The sequence below is a fragment of the Megalobrama amblycephala genome, linkage group LG23 (genome assembly GCF_018812025.1).
Source record: "Megalobrama amblycephala isolate DHTTF-2021 linkage group LG23, ASM1881202v1, whole genome shotgun sequence".
NCBI lineage: Eukaryota > Metazoa > Chordata > Actinopteri > Cypriniformes > Xenocyprididae > Megalobrama > Megalobrama amblycephala.
Window position 1 is genome coordinate 8,026,389 of NC_063066.1, and position 26,950 is coordinate 8,053,338.

The following is a 26,950-nucleotide window of genomic DNA, read 5'->3' on the forward strand; positions in this document are numbered from 1 at the left end:
AACAGTTTTGGGGCACCACTGACTTCCATAGTATTTGTTTCCTACTATGGAAGTCAATGGTGCCCCAAAAGCAGTCTAGTTACAAACTTTATTCAAAATATCTTTCTTTGTGTTCAACAGAACAAAGACATTTTTACAGGTCTGGAACAACTTGAGGGTGAGTAAATGATGACAGAATTTTCATTTTTGGGTGAACTATCCCTTTAAGACGTGTATGTAAAAAGAGCTACTCACTTAAGAGTAACCCTCAGTTTTGTCTTTTGTTGCGGGGTGGAAGTCTTAATTAGCCTCCCCAAAAGTAAGATATGTTACTGGCATATAGTAACAGCGTCACGTTCGGTGAGTGACAGCTTGTCACCTGCTTTGTCTGTAACCTACGCGGAGCGTCGCTCTCGTTGTCAGCGCGGGGAAGCTGTCAGTCACGTTCATTAATGCAGGTGACCGTGGAGCGCATCGAGCCAAGCGGCGGCTCTACCGGCCCAAAGTTCCAGCATGGCTTTCCTGACAGAATTTACCGCTGTGGTTTCGACAAGCCCCCTCTAGACTCGGAGCGAACACTTCAATGGAAGAGGACAAGAAGTGCTCAGGACAATATGAGTCCGGTCCGAGAGAGTGATGACAGCTTGAAGTAAGTTCCTTCTCCAAACATTTATTCAAGTTTTAGAACAATGACCTGTAACGTTAGATTCTTTGAGAATAATATTTAGAATTTCCGTGCTATTCAGGTGTCTTGGGGTGTTCTGTCTATTTAAGCAAGGAAAAAGTTATGTCTAGCTAAGCTACACAACTAGCTACTTAAGTTGCAACGCTGTTTTTTAGTGCTGCTGTATAGCTAATAAATTAAAACTTAAAACACAGTCAAAACGGTGTTCTTTCATGGCAAGACCTTTAATATTTAATTGAATTGTGCTCACTACTTGATAACTAATTAATACAAGACTAATGTCAGAGAATCAGGGTATAGTCTTTCCTCTGGCACGAGCATATCTAATTGCTCGATCTACACCAGCATTTAGTTACGACTGAAATCCCTCACTAGAGCTGATCTTTGAAAATTGATGGGGCAAATGTGTATAGCTTTCCTTAAATGCAGTTTTATAAACAGACACTGTGTTTTCTGAATAAATGTGGAATGGAATTATACAAGGGCTTGGGGATTGTTCAGTGAGTGAAACTGAGCATTGTTGTGATTAAGAAGAGTTTCAGAATAGATTTACTGTTTTTATATAGCTAATATCAAGCGTTAGTTCTGGCAGGTCACATTAGTCAAGCTCGCTTCAGCTGACTCAGCTGATCCACATCTACCTATAGGAATACAATGCCTATCTTAATATATAAATTCCTTTCAGTATTATCAGCAGCTTTATCGTGTTGCTCAGGAGCTAATTACCCTCCTCCATCCCCAGCTCCTCTCGTCCAGACAGGACTTGGCCTCTGATGTACCTAACCCCTTCAAATCAGACTCATTCACATTTAAGCGTATTTTTTTAACTCAGTAGTTGATTCGAATAGCAAACAACTCTTAATGCATGCATCGCAGCAAATGGTGGTTGAAGTAAAATGCTGGTGGAGTCAACCAATCAAAATGCTGCATGAACTCAACCAATCAGCATATTCAGCACCCAAGTCCCACCCGCAAAAGTTTGCGAACTTTGACAAAGTACTACCTTTGGAAATTTTTACCCAGATCTTGATTTAGACCCTGGTCCCTGCAGTTGAAACACACCGAGTACTAACATCCATAGTTTCTGGGGAAAGTTCTTGCGGTGGAAATGCGGCTTTTGAATATAGTGGTCCTTACAGAATATGGTTAAAGATCACTATTTGTTTTATTACACTTCACTCTTCAAGATATACATTTCCCTACAGCACATACAATTATTTATGTATGTGTTTGAAATATTATGATTAATATTCTACAATTTATTTATTATTTGTTTTTTGTTTGATCAGTGTAGTTCTTGAGATGCCAATATCCCTTGTGCTGACTTCTGTATACCATCATAAATGCAACAAGTGACAACTTGTGGTCCAGTTTTAATTCCTGAACATGAAAAATCAAAATCAGTTCAAACTGTTGTTGTGCAATATTTTTTGAGCAACAAATACCATAGATTTCTAATTTCTTTCCAAAATAAGTAAACAAATAGTATAACATTAAAAATCATGTATGCACTCAGCCTAAATATTTATATAATACTTTGATGTTCTGTTTTGCAAAATAATTGTTTTATACATATTTGACAAGTGAGGTTTGATGTTGTGTCTGAACTTTGGAATGGTGTAAAATTTGACAGGCTTGTACTGAGTGAAATCACTGTCCCGTTGTGCTTGCTGCTAAAAGGCAGACAAGAGAAAGAATCCATGTCACTCATCTGAGGCTTTCTGCTGCCATGCTGGTCATGCATGTTTCATTAGGCTCTGGCGGGCAACCTGCTGAAATTATTTGCTGTTTGCTCTGTGAGAGAAACCTGAGCCGCTACTGAAGCTGGGCTTCCTCGTTGACCCCTGCCAACCGTTGAAGCCTTCACCCGCTGCTAATTAGTTTTCCCCTTTCTCTGCGCTACTTCTTCTGTAGCTGCATGTGGTGTCGGTTTGTGCTCCTGTGTGCACAGAGTGCTCTTGTTGTTGTCTTTATCTATTAACGTTTAAGAGAGATATCAAGTGATTATTGACATAAAATGCTTTTTGGAAAGGGACATGTGATGTCTAAAACCACTTTGCTAAATTGTGTATATATAGGATGGTATAAATAGTAAATACAATGACATTTTTGTAGGCCAAAACCCAGTAACAAGTTAGCATTTTAACACTTTCGGTTCCATCGTCCCAAAGTCAGTGTTTTCTTGTTTGTTTGTTTGTTTGTTTTTGGGATTTTGGTGAAATAAGGTGTGTGGTGAACACAAGCTTAAGATATTTTCACATTTTATTTTACAACATAAAGCACCAGTAATACCCCACTCTGGGTTTTTTGAATCTTTTACGTGTCTTTAAAAAAGGCAGTTGCTAAATGGGACTACATTATTAAACTTCATCACACCGAACAGGTAAATTCATCTATGCACTAATTCTCTTTCACAGCCACCTTGTGCTTATAATCGTGCTCTTGCCAACTATTCTAACTCGTTTTTGAACAAAGACTGAAAGAGTTGTTGGACGCTTGGTGGTGGACTAACGTGGTGTAGTTCGCTCATAGCCTAAGGTTAGCTTTTTATTTCTGTCGATTGTATTAAAGGGTTAGTTCACCCAAAAATGAAAATTCTGTCATGTCACCATCATGTTGTTCCAAACCCTTCAGAAACTTTGTTCATTTTCGGAACACAAATATTATATTTTTTTGATAAAATCCAAGACATCGTTAAAACAGTCAACGTGACTGCAGTGGTTCAACCTTAATTTTATGAAGCAACAAGAATACTTTTGGTGCGCAAAAACAAAACAAAAATTACGACTTCATTCAACAATCTCTTCTCTTTCATGCACAGCAAAATCTCCAGAGTTAAATCAACTCTGCTCAGATTACATATGGTCCCTCTCTAAATAGTGTTAAAATAACACTAAAGCTGAGTTAAAGTTAATGTTAAAGTTAATTAAGCAATTATTTAAGTGATGATTGTGCATTAGTGATGAACACCTGCTGTTAACAAGTAGAATCACTGAAGAAAAGTGAAACACAAGAACTACAACTGACTTCAGTCACAGCCTTATTAATTGCTTAATTATCTCATTAATTTTAAATCTGCTTCAGTGTTACTTTAACACTATTTAGAGAGGGACCATATGTACTCTGAGCAGAGTTGATTTAACTTTAGGGATTTTACTGTGTGTCAGGCCAAGTCAACACCTCAAACTCGCTGTGCTCCTCAAACCATTCCTGAACTATTTTTACTTTGTGGCAGGGTGCATTATCCTGCTGAAAGAGGCCACAGCCACTTGGGAATACTGTTTCAATGAAAGGCTGTACATGGTCTGCAACAATGCTTAGATAGGTGGTACTTGTCAAAGTAACATCCATATGGATGGCAGGACCCAAGGTTTCCCAGCAGAACGTTGCCCAAAGCATCACAGATGACTCCTGACACCTTTCTGTCAGAACCAGCATTAACTTCTTGAGCAATTTGAGCTACAGTAGCTCGTCTGTTGGATCGGACCACACGGGCCAGCCTTCGCTCTCCACGTGCATCAATGAGCCTTGGCCACCCATGATCCGGTCTCTGGTTCACCACTGTTCCTTCCTTGGACCGCTTTTGATAGATACTGACCACGGCAGACCGGGAACACCCCACAAGAGCTGCAGTTTTGGAGATGCTCTGACCCAGTCGTCTAGCCATCACAATTTGTCCCTGGTCAAACTCGCTCAAATCCTTGTGCTTGCCCATTTTTCCTGCTTCTAACACATCAACTTTGAGGACAAAATGTTTACTCGATGCCTAATATATCCCACCCACTAACAGGTGCCGTGATGAAGAGATAATCAGTGTTATTCACTTTACCTGTCAGTGGTCATAATGTTATGGCTGATCGGTGTATATATAAATATACACCATATATATTAAAATGTCATCTTAGATGTCTTATTCCTAGAAACATTTTCTATTTAAGAGTTTCATGATTATACTCCAGGATGGAAAAAATCTTAGGGAAAAAGCTCCTCTGGGATGGATGGTAAGGTGTGTACACCTGTGAGTCATGCAGGGGAGGGTGGGGACTTTCATGCACCTGTGCTGTGCTACTGTAGCGTGTCCAAACACTCCCTTGATGGAGCTGAAGGAACAGATCAGAGGCACCTCTGGGCGAGAGGAAGAGAAGGAAACTCGTGTTGACCTGCAGGGGAAACAAGAAGTCATTTCTCATGGCTGATCTGAAAGTGTGAATGTTGCTGTCTGTTCTTTAAACTATTTGGTTGGGTACCACTGATAGGAGTAATTTACCCATGCACAGTACACTGGGCTTTGGGTGGGCCTCATCTTTGGCCACCCTACCTCTTGTGCTCTCTCACTACCCAGACAGCTACAGGGCAGCGTGCCATGACAGACATGCTGGACTCATTGTAATTGGGTAAGTTCTAGCATTTTTGAAAGGTTTTTTGAGGGAACAATCACAACTCGTCATAACGTTATGCATTATTGGAATTTTATTTTGAAATTTTGTTACATCAACAAGGTCTTGTATTAAGTATGTATTAAGTTATAACTCCAATAATCACATTACAGTTGTCATTTATCTGACATATGCTGTAATTTGGTTTTAATAATCTTTTTAAACAATTTTTTTCTGGGTTACAGTTATAACCAACACTCATTTTATTCACAGAGGTCTCAATAAACACTGATACTGAATGATGACAAATCTTAAGAGACAAAAAAAGAGATATTTAAATGATATAAAACAATGTAAAATAAGCATGTTTAAAAAATTTAAAATGACTCTATTTTACTATATAACATTTACGGATAAAGCTTCTTGTTGTCATAGTGATAAATGTGACACTCCAACATGCCTGTATATTGTACTTTGATCTTGTACTGTTTAAATTATTCATGACATAATTGTGTGATAGATTAGAGGCAGTTTGAGACAAAGAGTGAAAGCTTGAAGGCGACAGCATCATGTGACCCTCTTATACCTGCAGGTGGATATGCTTTTCATAACAAAAGCTCTTTGCCTTGATTAGTTCATTTTAAATAGTCCCGCTGAAAGATTAATTATGTTGTTATGTAGTTGTTATGTTGTTATAATAGCTGCATGCATAATAATTATAAAACAATTAGCAGATTCCATTTTAAAATAGTTTCATGAAGTTTAGCATGTTAACCAAAGGATGCTTATTGTGTTTTACAGTTCATAAATGCCTCTGAATGTATCACTGCAGCATGCGTTCTGTACAAGGCATAACATACAAGGACACGTTTTCATTAACTGCATGGACCCATCTTTATTCTTATTCCCATATCATGTATTAGGAAAAAGCTGCTCAGCGAACCTAGCAAAAGCATTAACGCAGTGCCTGCCCCGTTCACCAGAAGTGTCAGCAGGGTCCCAAACAGAGGCCTCAGGTAATACAATCATTTTTGTTTTGGAATATTCAGAATTTATTGTAAGGTTTCAGCTCTACTTCATATTAATGACATTTGAAAATAGAAAACAGAGTCCTTAGAGTAATGCTTCATTTCTTCATTGGTAGTATCTCGTCATGTGGACAGTCATCTGCCGGTGGCACTACCCCCGTGAGCCACCTCCCCTCCCGCTCCGGCAGCTCGGGCACTGGCCCTGGTCTCTCCACAGAGCACAGCTCCATCTGCTCCTGGAGATATGATGTAATGCCTTTGTTCTTCTTTCAGATGTTTTTTAGCCTTTTCATCAGGGTTGGTCAACATTTTGAATTTTAGAATCAACTCCTATTCAATGAATGAGATTTTTTTTGGGGGGATATTTTTGTTCTTGAGAACTTGAATTGAATTGGCCACACTCCAGAAGCAGCTAAATTGGAATTTGAATTGGAATGACAGGGGAATTTACTGAATTGAAAAATATTGAAATATTAACTTGTTGAAATAATTGAATGAATTAATATTCTATTATTCTATTCTAGAGGTCCATGTAAAAGGGAAAAAAACACTGAATATTAATATTTATAGTTTTTGAAAATGGATTATTTGTATTATGTAAATATATTATGTGTATGACATTTATGGTTAATATATATATATATATATATATTTATTTATTTATTTATTATTTTTGTATAATATATTTACAAAAGTTTGGAAACATTATTATTGTTTTTGAACGAAGTCTCTTATGCTCATTAAGGCTGCATTTATCTAAAAATAAATACAGAAAAAATAATAATATTGTGAAATATTATTACAATTTAAAATTATGGTTTTAAATTGTAATGTGTACACACACACACACACATATATATATATATATATATATATATATATATATATATATATATATATATATATATATATATATATATATATATATATACACACACACACACAGTGCACAGCATAAATGAGTAAACCCCCCAAAAATGTATTTTCTTCATGATCACTAATACAATTCATGGAAAGTTGGCAAAACTAAAATATACATAATATATATACATAATACATACATATACATAATACATATACATAATAAAAACTGAGAAATATGTCATTAATAGCCATAAAATAAGTAAATTAGCCAATTTTGTTTAAATTAAGGATTGCAGAAATGAGTACACCCTAGATTTAATTCAACAAATGTATAATATTCTAGCACTAGTATGTTTTCAACTCTTTTGTGCTAAGAAATAAGTCTCCTGACAGTTCTCTCCCAAGTGGTTCCATTGTTGTCAGCATTAATATATAAATTCAAATTCTTATTAGATTTATGTATACTGTTTGCTACATCAGTTGAGGACAAAATGTTCACTTCAACATCAGTTGAAATTCATTAATTGAATTGGAATGTAAAATAGCGTACAACACATTTATTAGTATTAAAATGAACCATGTAATAATTAAGAGACATCTACAACAGGGCATTTTTCTGTTTATTATTTTAAAGCCACTCACTGTTTTTAGTGCATGTTTCTAACTGTTATTTTTGCAAATGCATCACTAGCTGCTAGCTGTGGGATTCTCTGTATGTTCATTGAATGTTTTAGTGTTTGGTTTGGCTTGCATGCAGGAGTTTGAGCGGGCGAATACTCAGCATGTGCGTCAGCTCTTTAACTGTGTGGATGAGCTGCTGTATGAGGGGAGAGTCAGCAGCCGCTCAGAGTCCCTGCAGGAGGAGTGTGAGGAGTGGAACGGACACACCCCCCATCTCAGGTACAGCTTCTTTGAGCAAAGAGAGATTTGTGAGAGAAATTTGACTGTTCTGTGGTTAAAGGGATAGGCATACTTAGATTTTTAAAGTTCACTAAATTAAATTAAAGATAATACTTTCTATTCCAAATTATATTCATCATATAATACTGAAAAAAATGTATCACAGTTTCCACAAAGATATTAAGCACCACAACAGTTCTCTACATTGAGTATGTGGTGAAAAGTGTCTTTATGGATGAGTCACTGAATCATTCGCTCAACTGATTTCTTCAAAACACTGAGTCATTGGAAGGGGACAGAAAAAAACTGAAAAAAATAACTAGCAATATTATTTCTAAAATGTAAGTTACTCAATATTAGTGTTTAGTAAAAGCACTTTCATACTGTAACGGCTCCTGAACGTTTTCTTCTGATCAGAAAAATCATGCTTCAACTGATGCCTTATGTTTAATGTCCTTTTCACAAAAGGTCAGAACCCCCATTATCATACCATCTTGACATAATTTTGACACTGTGGAAAACTTAAAATAAAATTACATTTAGATGTATACATGTGTAAATGTGTTTTCTGTCCACGTCACAGTTTAGCCAAGTCCTTATTGTAGGCTATTAACACAGTATATTAACTTAAATTAACAGATGAAATCCAAAAAAACAAACAACATACCATGTGCACCTTCTAATCAGAAATCCAATAGACATTTGGAGACATTTTTCAAGCAAATGTGCTTTCCTATCAGACACGTGCATGTGCATCTCCTCATGGTTCTGATATTCAGCTAGCTAGATCACATGACAGGTTCAAACTAACACTTCACTTTGTTCACCTATAGGTGTCGCTATTACCAAATTATTGTGCTACTCAAATACAATTTTCAAATGAAAATTCATAATAAAATACACGACATTTATAATAAAAAATACCTTTCCACAAAGTAAATAACTGAAATGTTTAGAAAGAAATGCTGTCTCCTTGTTATTGTCTCGTTGTGTTGCATCCTTGACCACAGAATTTTAGGAAACCAGTTGGAGCCTCCCAAACAGGAGGGTGTTCAGTACATCTGTAGACGAGAGTCCAGTGCCAGAACCTTATCCTTCTCCACACCCACCTGCCTGGACAAGAGGGAAGACCATAGCGAGTAAGCCCCTCAATAAAATGAAATCGACATTTTGAGTCAGTGAGTTAAAATAACAAAAAAAACATGGGTTTTATTTAACGTTTAATTAAAATTATTATAGTTGTTTAGTTCTTTCGGTTTAAGAGCTACCAGGAGGGATAATTTTATGGCTTCAACTATACAATACTGAATGAATGAATGAATGAAATTGTGATTTAAATGAAGCTCTAATTAATAGTTGATTGTCCACTCCGGGCAGTGAGAAGTGATGGTCTGTCTGACTGAGGGCATGTGCAGGTTTCAAATAAAATATATATAAGTTTTTATATCTATAGGTATACATCTAGTTCTCTTCAACAATTTTTTTGGGCATTATACAATTATCATGGTATTTTGTTTATCGCTGGAGTTACTCCTGGACTTTTTAAGGTCAGTCTTATCTTACAAAAAATGTTTGGGGTCCTTTATCTCTTGATTAATGAGCTCACTCAATTGATTGGTTTATGGGCTTAGCTCTTTCTTTTTGCTTGACTGCACTTATCTATTGTTTTGAAATATGCACTGAAGCCTATCATACATTATACATTTGATATAACACATAAAACCAACCCTCAAGGATAAGGCCTCTCACCTGATTAAAAATATGCAATATGTTCTGAAGACACTGCACTGAACATGTCCACCGGCAATGCATTTATCAGTCTGGCCTGGCTGTGGCAAGAATTTTCTTCCTCCCTCATTTCTCTCTTTCTCGCTCTCTCACTCTCTTTCTATCTGCAGGCTGTATGTAGCAGGCCGCAGTCTGGCCCCGGGTCTTTGGTGTGAGCAGTCTGTCCCAAGCTCCAGTTCTCCTCCCTCTGAGCATTCACTCTACCTCAGTGAAGAAGAGGAGGTGTATGAAGCAGAGGGCAGCATAGAGGAGTTTTTAGCTTATGATGGAAAAGAAATGTATGTCACAAGTACTTAATATACTATCATACCCCTCTATTATAATGCAACAGTGTAGGTTTATTTTTGAAAGTATGCATGCCTTAAATTCTTGGCCATTGAACATTTGCTCCAAAATATGATATTAAAATTTGGTCACACTTTAGTTTATGGTCCAGTTCTCACTAATAACTAACTCCTAATTACTACATTAATAGTTAGAAAGGTAGTTGTTAAGTTCAGGTATTGTGTAGGATTAAGAGCTGTAGAATATGGTTGTGCAGAATAAGTGTGATTTATAAGTACTAATAAACAGCCAATATCCTAGTACTCGAATTCCATTGAACCGAAAATAGTATTTTTCATCATCTAAATTCTACAATTGCTATCCATCTTAGTTACATCATGTTATCTGCAGTTTTATTCACCATAAAAGGACTGTTAATAGTATGCACCCATTTTAAGGCATCCTGTAGCTCTTGTGTAATTCTTTTGACTGTAGGGAGGATGAGGAGGTGGATCAGAGGAAGTCTTCATCCGTGGTCCCCAGGGGTGGAGTTCCACCAGTATCCCCTCATGCATGCATCCGTGACGCAGTTGCAGATGAGCTGTTTGATGACGTGTGGAGGGAGGTGGTGGGTCTCCTGGAGGAGCTCTTACACAAGTACTGGGAGAAACAACTCTCTGGTGTGTCTGAATTACTGAAACCAACTAAACAGAATTAGCTATAAGTACATATGTGATTGATAGATCCTGGGTGGGTAAAGAACACAGCTTTTGCATGCATAAAGACCACTTGAAAATGAAAGTAGAGTTTTGTTGCTTTTCGTCCATGTATGTACACTACTGTCCAAAAGACTTTTTTTTTAATATTTTTGAAAGAAGTCTCTTAAGCTTACTAAGGCTGCATTTATCTGATCAAAAATACAGGAAAATAGCAATATAGTGACATTTTATTGCAATTTAAAATAACTACTTTCTATTTTAATATATTTTAAAATGTAATTTATTCCTGTGATGGCAAAGCTGAGTTTTCAGCATTATTACTCCAACCTTCAGTCACATGATCCTTCAGAAATCCTTCTAATATGCTGATCTGCTGCTCAAGAAACATTTTTTATTACTATTACAATGTTGAAAACAGTTGTGCTGCTTAATATATTTGTTCAAACCATGATCAAAATGAGTGAGCCCTTTGATATGGTAAATATGTTTTAAAAAATCATAATATTTAAATAATAATGATCAATGATAAAAACTCAATGAAAAGATTCTTGATGCATCATCAGAATGAACTGTATTTGACCCTGAGTGAGTTTGTGTTACTCTGTGGCATTTGGAGTAATAAAATGAAATTCAGTAACTAATTTGCCAGCAGATAAGTGTATTTTTTGGGAGATTTCCCTCAATTCCTAATGTTCTTTTGGCATCAGATGGAGCAACAGAGAGGAGAACATTAGAGAGCTCCAGTCAAGTGCCTTCACCTCAGATCTCTGTTAAAGGACCTCACCTCCTGTCTTCCAGAGGTTCTAGTAGCAGAAACACATTCCTGTCAACATGCAGCAATAATGTAAGGGTGACGACCTACGAGAAACATGCACTTTGCTGCAAAGTTGAGGTTCTGTCTGTTTGTTCTCATGTTATGAATTTGCTATTTCTTCTATCAGGACTCAAGTGCCTACAAGATTAATTTAAATGGTGTTATGACAATCCAAGCAAAGCCACTGCAACAGAGACATCAGGGATTTACTGAGAGAGCCTTGTAAGTCTTTTGGAGTTTGGAAAGTTCATATCAAACCCTACAAAAACTAAACAAAACAGTTTTTCTATTGCTTTTTCTTTTTTTGAAGACTGTTTAATAAGGAACTGAATTTAGAAGTTTATTAGCTACAGATAAATCAATATGAAAACAAATGAAGACCTACAACTTGATCTGTCTTGGCTTCTCCTAAAGATATGACCCAGATGATGCACCGAGCGTGTTGATGTGTGTGAAGAGCCAGACTCTGAGAGGGTCCAGTGTACTCATACAGAAACCCACAGCCCAGCGCAGACTCCCCAGACTCAGTGGCAGGGTTCGGATGTACCACAGCCTTGTGGGAAACGGAAGCCAACTCTTACGAGGAACTAGACTGTAAGCTCTGCATACATTATTATAGGAGTTTAAAGGAATAGTTCATCCAAAAATGACAATTCTGTCACTATTTACTCACCATCATGTCATTCCAAACATTTATGACTTTGTTTCTTTTGTGGAATATAAACTGAGAGCTCTAAAAATGTAAAAAGAGCATCACAGAAGTATCATAAAAGTAGTTCGCTTGAATTTTGCACTAGTTTTCAAGACTTTTGAAGCCATATGACAACTTTGTGTGAGCAATTGAATGAAATGAATGAAAAGTTGCCATGAAACGAAAGTTGCGATAGTCTTTTCTTCTCTGTTGAAACGTATAACTGAGTGAAAGTCTTCTCGAACAAGAAAAATGTAGAGCAGGACTTGATTTTGCCTATTGCTATTGGTGCAATCTCATTTGAGTGACAGGTTGCCCCGTCCTCGCTCCAGTACGTACGTCATCAGAAGAGAAGAGAAGAGAAGAGAAGAGAAGAGAAGAGAAGAGAAGAGAAGAGAAGAGAAGAGAAGAGAAGAGAAGAGAAGAGAAGAGAAGAGAAGTTCTTTTGATTAAAGAAGGGCACATGAATTAAAAAAATGATGTGCATAGATAAATCATTTATAATAAATACTGCAATATTTCATAAAAAAAAGAATTGTCAATTTTAATTTCATGGTAACTTTAAAGTCATTATTCACTGATAATATTGACATCCCTAGTTGTTCAAAATTGTTCTTTTGAGTCAGAATCAGTTAATTGAATCAGTTCATACAGTTCACCAAACTGATTTGGTTCTCTGATGGATCTAGTTGCAGAGCTCCCTGGAAGGGAAGACTGTCTATAAATTAAGGTCTTTTCATCATAAAAACTATCAATGGCTTTAGAACACTTAGAATATAGTGCACAAGACATTTGGGCTGCTTTTATGATCATTTTAAGGTGATTTTACCTATATAGTCCTTTTTGAAGATTGAAAGCTCCAGTCGCCATTTAATGCAATTACATGAGCAAAATATCTTCTTTTGTGTTTCTCAGAACATTTTTGGGTGAACTATACCTCTAAGTGCACCTTTTTATATCCTCACAAGTTTTACATAAAAAATGCAATAAGAGAGGTTCTGTTGCAGCAACAACTTTATGCATGATGCAACTCTTTCTTAATACATGGCTTCAAATTATTCAATGCAAGGTCTACTGGGGTCGCATTATAACAGGCTGAGATCTTCTTTTGAAATGCAGACTCTTTTTAAAAGCGCTTGTTAAATTGGTCCCTCAAGCTGCATTGCACTTTATTAATTGTAACACTTTTAACCTTGTCATCACTTGGAAAAATCATAGAAGTACAGCCTTGAGCTCCTGCAGGGGTATCAGGCATGAGTAAACATGCAGATTGCTAATTAGAGTTGGTATGTGTTCTTGGGTTTGTTTCTCGCAGATCCACTGTGAATGAAAGCCTGCCCTCTCCCCCAGTGAGTGCCGTTCAAAACCACAGGCTTCCTCAGATACTCTCTGAGTCTCCAGAGCAAGAATACTACGCACCTATATCCAGGCTTATGCAGGTAACAAGCCACACCGGTGTCACTGTGGCCTGCAGACTATTGATCCTCCATATCTGAAGAGATTCATGCATGTATCACCACCTTTGATTTTTTTGAACTCAGCCAGCCTGCAATGGCAATTTATAGTTAATTTATTTGCTAGAAAAGAACATATGGGTATTTTACATACATACATTACCATTTATGTGTATGGGATGAGTAAAATGTATACTTTTATTAAGCATGGACTCATGAAACTAGTTAAATATGACAGTAAAGAGATTTAATGTTGCAAAATATTTATATTTCAAATAATCACTGTTCTTTTGAACTTTCTGTTCATTAAACTAATCCTGAAAAAAGTGTGCAGACTTTGATCTCTGTAAACAGAGATAGCAGCATTTTTTTTTTAAATGGGTGAAAGGGGCCTATTGCCTCCATAGTCTAGTTGACATTAGAAATAGTAAACACAGTTGCCCTTTGCTCTTTTACAGAAATTTCAAACTATCTTAAACTAATATCTGCATTTTAATTGGAAGGAATATGGCAAAAAGTTCTGTGTAATTAAATGTGTATTTTGTTTGGCTATTCAGTCTGCACTAATTTGGTTTGATTTCAGAGTCACAGCTGTGATCTTTCTCTATATCTCCTAGCTCAGAGGGAGGATCCTAAGAGGCGGAGCTCCCAATGTCATGCATGCAGTAAACAATCTCCCACCACTGAGAGAGCCCACCCTGATGCTGGAGTCTCTGTCTCGGCCCAATACTACTCATACATTCAGAGTAATTCTCTACAAATATGATCATAGTATAGTATTTACACTGGAAATTGGTCTAGGATTTGCTTTAAAATTATGGTAACACTGGTATGGGGAACACATAATCACTATTAACTATGCCTCAATAAACCCTTAATTTACTGCTTATTCAGAGTTGGTAAGGTAGTTGTTGTAGCGTTTAAGTTTGGGGTAAGATTTAGAGATGTAGAATATGTTCGTGCAGAATAAAGCATTAATATGTCCTTTATAAGTACTAATAAACAGCCAACATGCATGCTAATAAGCAACTAGTTAAAAGTGAGAATTGTTCCCCATAGTAAAGTGTTACCGAAATTATTTTTAAATACAAATAATTAGAGATAGAGATGCATTGAATTAAACATGAAATGTTGAAGTAGAAAGACTGAAATTGTATTTTCTTGTAAAAAGAAGTCGAGTAAAATTTGTTTTTACAAATATTAAAAGTATAGTGCAGCTGAAAAAACACATACATTGCAGATGACAATGCATACATTGAACAGAAGTCTTGACAGCGTACATGTGCTGTCAGGAGTCATTGTGGTATCAGATGTTAGGCAGTTATAGCTATAGGTAACCAGCAGTTTAATGTGGAACAAAACCAAATCCCAAAACTGCATTTCTATACAACTTTGTAGAAACATGACACCACACCCTACAATAAGTGACATAGATACTTTCCTGGTTCAGACACTGCTTTGGTAACACTGCTTGAAATAGGAGGTAAATACAGCAGAGTCTATTGTTAGATGTAACTCATGCCATGTTTTTGTTCTGCAGTCCGACACCCCTATGAAAAGGTCCTTCACACCTATGGATTTTGCCTGTAACATGAGGACAAGTCGAGGACTTGTCAAAGGTGCGTCACTTTTACAAAGTAGTTGCCTGATTTGGCCATTGGCATGAAGGACAACACAAGCACACTATGGCTTTTCTTTCTACAATTTTAAAAATAAGTAATTTAAGAAAAGTAAAATGAAAATGAAATCTTCTTTCTGTATGCTACTTAGGTGAGAGCACACCTATGGGTGTGACAGGCTTCAGTATGGGTATCACCAGCTCCACAGCTAGTGGGTTCTTGGAGTGTTCCACACCTAGCAGGAAGCGTCTGCCCTGCGCTGATGGTGAAGGAGGGAACATGCCTCTGCTTGGCTCTATTGGTCAGTGCAGTACTGGCTTATTATTTTTAATCTAATATAAAAGTAACACAGTTAATTACACCCTTAGAAGGAAGGGTTCTATATAGAACCTCAAAGGGTTTTGACAGGCGCTTCATATATAGAACTATATATAGAACCTCTATTATGCTATTTTAAAGGTTCCTAATTTTGTCTCCTACAAGGTCAAAAAACACTTTAATCTTCTCATATTATACATTGCACATCACCTAATTTTTCAGTCTGAAAATGGTTTGTTCAAAGATATGCCCTGCGTCCCAATGTCCATACTATCCATCCTAAATAGTATGTGAGATTAAAATAAGTGTGTCCCAAGGAATAGTATGTTGAAAAGAGTATGCCAAAAGTCCCCGGATGGTCTACTATTTCCAGTAGATTTTCAAAGTGTGGATTCGTGCACACTATAAAGGCTAATATTGCCCACAACCCATTGCACTTTGGATGAGGATTCAGTTTAGAACTACAAACACGAGTAAAAAGTGTTAAAAAAACTACAAAACATGGCGGATATGCGCGACCGACGGTGAGAGGTTTGAGTGACTAATAATCAGTTTAACCTGACGGAAAATATTTAATGTTATCCATGTTATATTTCATCTGCAATACCAATGTGGACTTTTATAAAGATCCGAATGGCCGTTAACTTTTAAATGCATCATTATGCATATGAGGAGAGTTCTCCACATGAAAGACCTGCGACTGCATATCAACGTGCTACTGCATTTCTCTCCGATACAGTAGAAAAATTAACTAAATGAAATGTGGTGGAGGATGTAAGATGATTGACAGGCCGGTTTACGGTGACAGGATGCGACAGAGAGCGAAGACGTGATAGTAGGTCCCAAAGCTTGTCTACTCTTTTGCTACACACTCAAAAGTATGTACTTTTTGTTCACAAAAAGAGTGCATACTTTTAGGGTGTAGTAGAAGTAGGTGAATTGGGACGCAGCATCAGTCTCTCTAAATCCTTCCTTTCCGAGAGCCTTCTGTGTTCTGATTGGTCAGATGGCCTAGTCTGTTGTGATTGGTCTACTGCTTACAGTGTGTGTGGTAAATGAAATGCCCATTACCATATCTGAATTTCAGCTCCGGAGGCTTCCTCAAAACTTGATACACAGTGATCAATCGTTTTTTTCTGAATAAAGTCCTCATCCTTTTGAAGTGGATTAGCAGCATTAAAACAGCATCTTCTCAACATGTCGGCAATGCTTTCAGGCCTCAGCTTCAACTACAGTGTTTGAGGGTGGGTCAAAGTAGATGTTGTTCAGGGGTAGCCAGTGAAGACCATAGGCTGGCATTTGTTACATTGTTACACAGGCATGTAGCATGAAGTGATACTGGAATTGCTAATGACTTGTTTTGGCACTTCAGAATGGATTCTTTTTTCAGGAGACAATAACTTTATTTGTAGTACACTTTGATCTTTAAAACTTTGCAGACATTTTACCTTCGCAAACAGCTATACACACTGCATGAAAGGTAATATTCAAAAAAAGCATAATAGGGGCATTTTAAAATTGAGTCAAAAACCCTAGGGTTCTATATAGAACCCCATTGAACCTTTTTTTTCCTGAAAGTTAAAGTGTCAAGTAGTTTGAACCCATTACCCTTTGTGGTTGTTTATTTAATATAGAATATATCTTTAAAGCCTGAACCAATTAACTGTTCAGTCTTCACACCATACACTGTGTAGAATCAACAAATGAATGAACCAGTAAAATAAGCAATGACAAAGGGGCTTTAATTAAAAGGAAAGTATGTGAGTTATTTGTAAGATATGGACATTATTTTGCTTTTGGGACACTGTAGATTAATTAACACTTTCAATAAGGCAGTGTCCTAGTAGAGAAGAGGTTCACATAATGAAAATATTTCCTTAAGTCTGAATAAATCACCAATACAATCTGCTTTCAGGTGGCCAGAATCATCGGAAACAGTTGAGCCGGTTTCCATTGCATGTGAGGAAGAAATTTCAGCCTGTCATGCCATAGCAGGGGAGTTAATTTTGTAATTAAATGAAAGAGAGTAACGGGGCGGACATTATGAATGCAACAGGGTGATAGGCACTGATATACTATCACTGTCATAATTTGACTTTATTGTGATGGAATGTCACCATATCTACTTACAAGCTGTCACATGCAGTGCCTTCAGTTTATGGACTTGATAGTTTTTCCACAGTGACCTGGAGAACAATCTGGAGCTAACAGGACAAATGACCTCATGCATCCCTGTTGTTTTCTTTTTTTTCTTTTCTTTTTTACAATTTTGAAGAATGAATGCCAAACATGTTTTGTTAATGCAGGTTAATACATATGTAAATTTTAATATGAATTTGTTTTTACTGCTTAAACAGATGTCTGAGGCCAACAGGTTAATTTCTTTTACAGCGATGGTTGATAATACTGATTTAAGCTAAACTGTTTGATTCAGCAGCATTTTATTGAGATTTTCCCCTCCTTGGTGAAGTCATTTGCAATAAAATTGTTATATAATTTGGCAAAGGTTCAGAAATATATCACAGCGATCAACTTTTCTTTCCTGCCTGTTTTTAAAGAGGTCTTAAAATTAATCATGCTCACTTTCACAAATATAATTCTCAATATTTTTGCATGAATATTGTAAGCTGATAAAGCATGAGATAACTTGAATAAAATCCGGGCCATTCAAGGTGATTTTCTTTAACAAAAGACTTGGCAGACCTCTTCCATAGGAGAAAGACACAACACACACAGACAAATAAGCCACAAAAAGCCCACCAATAATATACCAGATCATATAATCGCTGCGTTATTCTGCTGTCTGTTAATGTTTCAGCGGGAGGCACTTTACCCGCAGATAACCTGCATGCGTCCCAGTTATATATCATAACTCCATCTGTTTGATTAGCCCAGGGTGTTTTTTTTTTCTCTCTCTCTCTATCTCTCTGTACTAAGAGAGTGAAACAGTTAAGTCTGAAGTTCACAGTGAAGCAGTCTGTGCTTCTCTTTCAGAGCATTAGTTACGGCCAGCTTCATCCAAACAAAATGGGTGTCCTTTTCGGATTATACATCATAGGAATTATATTTACAGCCGTTCTTCTACTACTTTTGGCATCTACCACATATTATCCACTTAAAAATTATATAGGAAAATGGAACGAAATGAGACCAATTCCAGGAATGGCAGGTGCTTATCCATTCATTGGCAATGCACTGCAGTTTAAAACCAATGCAGGCGGTAAGGGATTGTGATCTTTTTGACTAGCGTCATCTCTTGTTGCTATTAATTATCAATGATAATTTAACATTGCAAAATTATAAAAGTGTGTTTCTGTTAAAGATTTTTTCAACCAGATTATTGAGGGCACAAATGAAAATAGACACCTTCCTCTAGCAAAGGTGTGGGTGGGTCCAGTCCCCTTTCTGGTCTTGTATCATGCAGAGAATATTGAGGTGCCTATTTCTGAAATTTCATCCACTCCATGTACTTTTTGATGTGTATAGTTATGTTTTCCTCACAGTTTCCAGTTCATTCTCAAACCAATGCTTTCCCATCAGGTGGTCCTTAGTAATTCCAGACACCTTGACAAGTCATTCTCATATAGGTTCCTGCACCCCTGGCTCGGCACGGGCCTGCTCACTAGGTACGGTGGGTTTGCTACATTTTTTATGTAAATATTATACTGTGCTTCCTTTTTTTTATTCTTTTACAATCTGTTGTAATGCACAGTGGTAACATAATATGTGACTTGTAGAAGTTAATTAATAGGGTAGCATCAGTAAAAACTACTGTAAGTCATTTTATTTTAAAATATCTTATCTTAATATAGATTAATAATTGACATCTAATCATCTAATCATTCACTTGAATGCTAATTTCCCCCCAAATGCTAATTTACTCCAAAATCTGTAAACACAGTGGCTTTGTTTGTTTGAGTATCTGACCAGACTGACAAAGCAACATTGGCTCAGCCAGTGGAGTGAGTCTGGGGTGGAATTATCTCTTTATTTGAACAATGGGAGATAAGGGGAGTTTTCGGGTAAAAATAATAATAATAATAAATAAAATAAAATAAAAATGCTTAACCCTTATATTATGTTCTGGGTCAATTTGACCTGAATGATTTTTGAATTGTTGAAAATACTAGTTAATTCAAGGACATTTTTCTTGATATTTTGTGACTATTTGAGGCTATTTACATTTACATGTTTGCATTTGGCAGTCACTTTTTTTTTTTTTTTTTCTCAAAGAAATGTATGCTGCGCTAAAGGTGTACATTTGTATCAGTTTATGTAATGTTTTACTGGGATTTTGGGATTTGACCACATTATCTTGCCGTGCTAGTGCCATGCTCTACTGTTTGATCAATTGTACTCAGAATTTTAACATAATGCAAGGGTTAAAAACATCATTATAAATGCAATTGGTGATTTTAGAAATAATTGGACACTTAAACCCTATAAGTGTCCAGTTATTTCTAAAATAGTTCACCAAAAAATGAAAATTCTGTCATTAATTACTCACCCTCATGTCGTTCCAAACCCTTAAGACTTCCGTTCATCTTCGGAACACAAATTAAGATATTTTTGATAAAATCTGAGAGCTTTCTGTCCCTTCATAGACAGCTATGCAACTACCACTTTGACACTTCAAAAAGTTCATAAAGAGATTGTAAAATTAGTCCATATGTATTGAGTGGTTTAGTCCAAATTTTCTGAAGAGACTTGTAAATGTAAATCATGTAAACATTCATCAACTCACACATCAGTTGTGGTAAATGGAAGCTCAAACATGTTTGCTTGATGTGCAAGAACCAATGAGGTTCATTCTCATGTTATGCTGCACGTTTAAGGTTCATTCTTGTGTGTTACACAGCACGTTTGAGCTTCCAGAAGAGGTTTGTTCTTGTGCGTCATTCAGGTTCGGTTGAGCTTTTGTTTATGTTCGCTGATCAATGTTTATATGCGAGTAAAAGCCTAAATTTAATCTGTTCATCAAATAAAGCAATCGAAAATTTTTGAAAATTTGGACTAAACCTCTAAATTCATATGGATTAGTTTTACGATCTCTTTATTAACTTTTTGAAGCATCAAAGTGGTAGTCATGTATCTGTCAATGGAGGGACAGAAAGCTGTCAGATTTCATCAAAAATATCTTCATTTGTCTTCTGAAGATGAACAAAAGTCTTGGAATGACATGAGGGTGAGTAATTAATGGCAGAATTTTCATTTTGGGGTGAACTAACCCTTTAATATTTAATAAGTAGAAAGAGCAGTGATGTCTTGTATCTCGCTGTTACTTAAAAAAGCCGCAATCATGTCCTTCAAAGCTCAGAACGTTTAAAGTCAAACTTAACTTTGTTTCACATACGGTAGAGGACCACCTGCCAAACTGGCAGATCTCATACCTCATATTCAAGAGCAGTTTGCATCAAGCACTGCGAACAAACTCTATCAAAAGCACAGTTGTTTATAATCAGCCACACTGGACACAAGTTCACTGGCCATCTGTCCAAACGCAGCAGAGTCCAAAAACACAGGAATTGAATACCCATGTTCACTTTAGACCTTTACAGTATTTAAGCTATGTTGAGGTCAAAGACTTGACTCTTCCCAACTTTTCTTCCCACAGCACAGGAGAGAAGTGGCGTAACCGGCGTAAAATGCTGACTCCAACCTTCCACTTCTCTATCCTCTCTGACTTCCTAGAGGTCATGAATGAACAAACAGATATTTTGATTCAGAAGATGCAGAAGCAGGGAGACGGAGAGCCATTCAACTGCTTCAGCTTCGTAACATTGTGTGCTTTGGACATCATATGTGGTACAGTACATCCAGTCTTTCCATATATAGTGTGAAAGCACAACTTGAGAGTGCTGTTGAGGTTTGTCTGCTGCTTTGTTTACACACTGCTTATGCATACTAATGTAACTCTTATTGTTTAGTTATAATAACCATTGATAACACAAATGGGATGTGTTTGTATAAAACAGAAACTGCAATGGGGAAGAAGATCTATGCTCAGAGCAATGCTGACTCTGAGTATGTTCAAAGTGTCTATAAGTAAGTAGTGTATTTCAGTGCTAGAGGATGTGTGCTTACTAATACAGTAAACAGGGGGGCCATGTTGTCCTCTCTGAGAACTGACAGTGTTTATATTTCAGAATGAGCGACATCGTCGCCAAGAGGCAGAGAGCACCATGGCTGTGGTCAGACTGGATCTACAACATGTTACGGGAAGGCAAAGAACATTCCAGAAGATTGAAGATTCTCCACTCTTTCACTGCAAGTGTGAGTGATCAGCATTATTATTTATATACTATTGTAGAATTTATTATTTTAAAAAAAATAAAAAAAAATAAAGATAAGGTGGATAGCACATGCTAGCTAGAATTTTCTGTTTTCTTGACCTGAAGGTCATCAAGGAGCGAGCGAAGTTTATGAACTCTGAACCTGACAGTGATTCTGACCAGGGGCCGAGGAAGAGACAGGCCTTCCTAGATATGCTGTTAAAAACTACTTATGAGAACGGACAGAATTTGAGTCATGAGGACATTCAGGAGGAAGTGGACACCTTCATGTTTGAGGTACAAATAAAACTGGAAAAATAAATGTTTGTCAAGGACCATTTGTTAAGGACCATTCTCTTTAACAGGGTCATGATACCACAGCAGCTTCAATGAACTGGGCCTTACATCTGATTGGCTCCCATCCTGAGGTCCAGAAGGCAGTGCAGGCAGAACTACAGGAAGTGTTTGGTACACAAGTTGTTGTTTTTTTCACAGTGTGTGATGTGTTTCATTTAGCATAATGCATGTCATAATGTGTTCTCAATGAAAGCAGTTGTTCTGTTTACTCAGTAGTCAAGAAAGCAGCTTGGGAATGTTTTCTAATAACATCATTTAGAGTTCAGCTGCATCTCCTGCATTCTGATTGGCAGGTTCGTCAAAGCGCCACGTGGGGGTGGAGGACCTGAAAAAGCTGCGCTACCTGGAGTGTGTCATCAAGGAGAGTCTGCGGATCTTCCCCTCCGTGCCTCTGTTTGCACGCAGCATCTGCGAGGCCTGTCACATCAGTAGGTGGCAGCTGTTTGTCACCTTGCCAAGCAGCGCTGCAAACGTCGCAAGATCAAAGATCTGCACTTTTTGATGCCACTCTCATTATTTGCATCTCAGCGTAACAGCAGATGTCACGGCTTCTATTTCCATCTCCCATTGTCAAATATGAAGCAACCTAAGTGTTTATTTCTACTCAGAGCTAAGAGTCTTTCATGACAAGATGCAGCTGGATAGAAAACAGCAATTTCTCAAGACAGAAAGTTTTGCAAAACTCAATAAATGCATCCGTTTATCATTTATTTATTAAAGCTTTATTCTGTCTCCCACACAGCGGTATAGTTTGGCATGTGTGCTGAATCCTCTTTAATTGTTCGAATTCTGTTACATGTATAATATAACTGACTGCGGTTGTTTTTTTGCTCGGTTGCAGATGGGTTCAAAGTTCCAAAAGGAGTGAATGCTGTTATCATACCATATGCTCTTCACCGGGACCCGCGCTACTTTCCAGAACCTGAGGAATTTCGACCGGAAAGGTTTCTGCCAGAGAACAGCAAAGGGAGGCATCCATATGCATACATCCCTTTTTCTGCAGGGCCAAGAAACTGCATCGGTAAGAAAAAGAACAGAATGATAACAAAAGAAATTTGGTATAAAAGTGACATAATAGAAATGAAAATGCTAAATGATATCCAGTATAATATGAATTAATGTGAGATGGAGCACATTTTCATTTTGGTGTTGATGAGCTTTCTTAGTGGGGCTGTGGGGGTACATAAGACAAAATGTTTGGGAAGCACAGAATAATGATATAACTATACCAAACAAAGTACTGCATTTTATTAGACGGGCCATATAGAGATTGAAATCATAAAGAATTTAAAGGTGCCCTAGAATAAAAAAATAAATTTAACTTGGCATAGTTAAATAACAAGAGTTCAGTACATGGAAATGACATACAGTGAGTCACTGTTGTTTCCTCCTTCTTATATAAACCTCATTTATTTAAAAGACATCCGAAGAACAGGCGAATCTCAACATAACACCGACGTAACAGTCGGGATCATTAATATGTACGCCCCCAATATTTGCATATGCCAGCCCATGTTCAAGGCATTACACAAGGGCAGCCAGTATTAACATCTGGATCTGTGCACAGCTGAATCATCAGACTAGGTAAGCAAGCAAGGACAATAGCGAAAAATGGCAGATGGAGCGATAATAACTGACATGATCCATGATAACATGATATTTTTAGTGATATTTGTAAATTGTCTTTCTAAATGTTTCGTTAGCATGTTGCTAATGTACTGTTAAATGTGGTTAAAGTTACCATCGTTTCTTACTGTATTCACAGAGACAAGACTGTCGTTATTTTCATTTTTTTAAACACTTGCAGTCTGTATAATTCATAAACACATCTTCATTCTTTATAAATCTCTCCAACAGTGTGTAATGTTAGCTTTAGCCACGGAGAACCATCAAACTCATTCAGAATCAAATGTAAACATCCAAATAAATACCATACTTGCGCGATTAGACGTTGCATGACGAACACTTTGTAAAGATCCATTTTCAGGGTTATATTAGCTGTGTGAACTTTGTTTATGCTGTTAAAGGCAAGCGCAAGCTCGGGGGCGGGGAGGAGGAGAATTTAAAGGGGCCGCAGCCTGAATCGGCGCATATTTAATGATGCCCCAAAATAGGCAGTTAAAAAATTAATTTAAAAAAATCTATGGGGTATTTTGAGCTGAAACTTCACAGACACATTCAGGAGACACCTTAGACTTATATTACATCTTTTAAAAAAACGTTCTATGGCACCTTTAATGATTATGCTTATTTAAGTCTCACGGTTAGTTGAAAGCTGTATGTTTTTAATTAATGAAAAAATGACTCATAAGAGACATTTGTCCAGGAATCAGAGTAAAGTACAGTAGTTGCACAGTAAGTCTTTGATTCACTAAAAAGAACTGACTAGAGACATTAGTTCTAGAGATTTGTTTAAGAATCAGACTAAACTGGTTGCATTGCATTACTCTAAAAAGAACCAGCTCATAAGCGTCATTTGCACTATAATCAGACTACACTGGTTGTGTTGTATGTTTTTGATTCACTAAAATGAACCAGCTCATTAGATTCATTTGCTTTATAATTCAACTACACCCGTTGTGTTGTATGTTTTTGATTCACTAAACAGAACCATCCTGATACTGTAAGAGCCATTTGCTCTATAATCAGACTACACTGGTTGTGTTGTACTGTATGTTTTTGATTCACTAAAATGAATTAGCTCATAAGAGTCATTTGCACTGTAATCAGACACTGATTGTGCTGTGTGTTTTTGATTTACTAAAAAGAACCAGCTCATTTGCTCTATAATGAGACTACGCTGGCTACGTTTTCCCACTGTTTTCCTACTGTTTCCCACTGTAGATTCAGTAGCATCATTCAAGTTCTGAATTTGAACCAGTTCTTGGTTCCTATCCCTTGCCCTATGACATCCTCAGAACTTATTACAGTGAAGTTTCTATTTCTATTATACTTCACCCAAGAGTCAGTCTGTTAATTGAGCTTCACTAGCTCAACGAGAGACTCTTTCTTCCACACTCATCTTCAGTGTTTGGGTCTCTGTCCCACCTCTGAATGAGACAGATTGTTTCACAGCGAGTGGTGCTCGCAGGTTCAGGTCACTGGCCACACACAAGAAGAAGCTTCTAACAAAACTGAAACAGAGCCACATAGTTTTGGAGATTTATTATTTCAGCACTCAACTCATCTCCACTGCCTTCTAGGAATGAAAGCTCCAAATAAGTGTGTTTGTAGAAATTTACTTCACGAACATCTTGTTGCCATTCCGAGACCTTATTCTTTTTCCTAATTTCTCTTTTTCTGTGCATCTGTGGCTTCAGGCCAGCGCTTCGCCATGATGGAGGAGAAGGTAGTTCTTGCTACGATCTTGCGTCACTTTGACGTAGAGGCATGTCAGAGCCGTGAGGAACTACGGCCTCTGGGGGAACTCATTCTACGTCCCGAGAAGGGCATTTGGATCAAACTACAAAAAAGAACCATCCACCATTAAAACTTAAGGTTGCTTCAGTCCTCACATCACAGACATGCTAGACTTGTTGTGCTGCTAGTTATGAAAAGACTCAAATGCAGTGTTCTGACATTTTTGTATTTTTCTGTGATTGATTTTATGGAAATTGTGTGGAATGGATGGTAAAATGAGAGCTGAAAGTACCAGACTCTTATCGGTAGCTGAAGGCGTAATCAAATTAGTCAGAATATCTTATAAACAACAAACACACAAAGCAAGGCATATTTCTGATTCCACGTGGACCTAGTTATAAGTTGCTCAATAGCACAAAATAAGCCAAGATAGGGTGATCAACACAGCTACTTACCGTGAATGTACATGAAATGTTGATTCAAGTTGATATGATTTTATTATATGAGAAATAAGACAGCAGAGTGTTGTACATTAAACTAGCACAGCAAGTGTGACAGTGATGAATGATAGAGTTTAGCGGTCATTCGACAAATATATTTAACCACAGAATGTCCGATCAGAATCGTGTATGTAAATCAACTCAATTGAGGCAAAACTTTTTTTGCACTTTTTCACTTTAGTTTTCCCTTAATGATATTGCAACAAATGTACTGTATAGTGTAGACATTTTATAGATCTTTTTCTGTTTTGCTGAATGTATGACCAATTAACATCAAAAAGATAATTTCATTCAGTTTGTACTTAAATGCTGAGCTTACACACATCTAACTTGACTGCATACTGTTTTTCTTTCATTTGATGAATATTTGTCTTTTATTCTCACCTGTGGAGGTAATTACAGAAAATAGAGAATGAGCAAAACTGATCATTTGATTTCAGACATACAGTACACTGCCATTTGAAAGTTTTCGGGTCAGTTGGATTTATTTATTTATTTTTGAAAACAAGAAATTAATACTTTTATTCAGTAAGTATGCATCACAAGTGACAGTAAAGACTTTTATAAAGTTACAAAAGATTTCTCTTTCAAATCAATGTTGTTCTTTTGAACTTTCTAAAAATGTATCACGGTTTCCAAAAAATATTAAGCTAAAATATTAAAATGTTTTTAAGATTGATAATAATAAGAAATGTTCATTGAGCAGCAAATGAGCATGTATTTTGTATCAAATAAATAAATAATAAGAGACTTCAAAAACATGAACAAAAGATTCACTTTTAACTGCAACCAGAGTTTTAATATTTGGCGAATCTCAAATTCATATCTGTTGTAGATCTAAAGCCCTCAAGGCTCTCCATTATTAATTGGCTCGAATCACAGGATGAAAACAAATCTTTGGCAAAAGTGTTTTCAGACTAAACAGTGTCTGCACATCCAGACATACCGGATACCTTATTCAA

The 26,950-nt window shown here is 36.8% G+C and overlaps 2 protein-coding genes across 2 annotated transcripts; both read left to right on the top strand.

Annotated features, from left to right (window-relative positions):
* Positions 1–247: 247 nt before the first annotated feature.
* fam149a (family with sequence similarity 149 member A) lies at positions 248–17,828 on the top strand. Its single transcript, XM_048176535.1, has 15 exons — positions 248–628; positions 5,964–6,056; positions 6,185–6,317; positions 7,690–7,832; positions 8,843–8,971; positions 9,731–9,898; positions 10,380–10,564; positions 11,311–11,447; positions 11,545–11,639; positions 11,832–12,011; positions 13,424–13,547; positions 14,180–14,308; positions 15,103–15,181; positions 15,333–15,482; positions 17,415–17,828. The coding sequence occupies exons 1-15, from the start codon at positions 432–434 to the stop codon at positions 17,489–17,491; spliced, it is 2,019 nt and encodes a 672-aa protein (XP_048032492.1). The 5' UTR covers positions 248–431; the 3' UTR covers positions 17,492–17,828.
* A 152-nt stretch (positions 17,829–17,980) lies between these two features.
* Positions 17,981–26,317, top strand: LOC125259134 (cytochrome P450 4V2). The gene is made up of 11 exons (XM_048176536.1): positions 17,981–18,719; positions 18,822–18,934; positions 19,040–19,125; positions 21,114–21,304; positions 21,475–21,544; positions 21,646–21,772; positions 21,898–22,068; positions 22,137–22,239; positions 22,422–22,556; positions 22,970–23,149; positions 25,449–26,317. Exons 1-11 carry the CDS (start codon positions 18,527–18,529, stop codon positions 25,616–25,618), a joined length of 1,539 nt encoding a protein of 512 aa, XP_048032493.1. The 5' UTR covers positions 17,981–18,526; the 3' UTR covers positions 25,619–26,317.
* Positions 26,318–26,950: the final 633 nt, after the last annotated feature.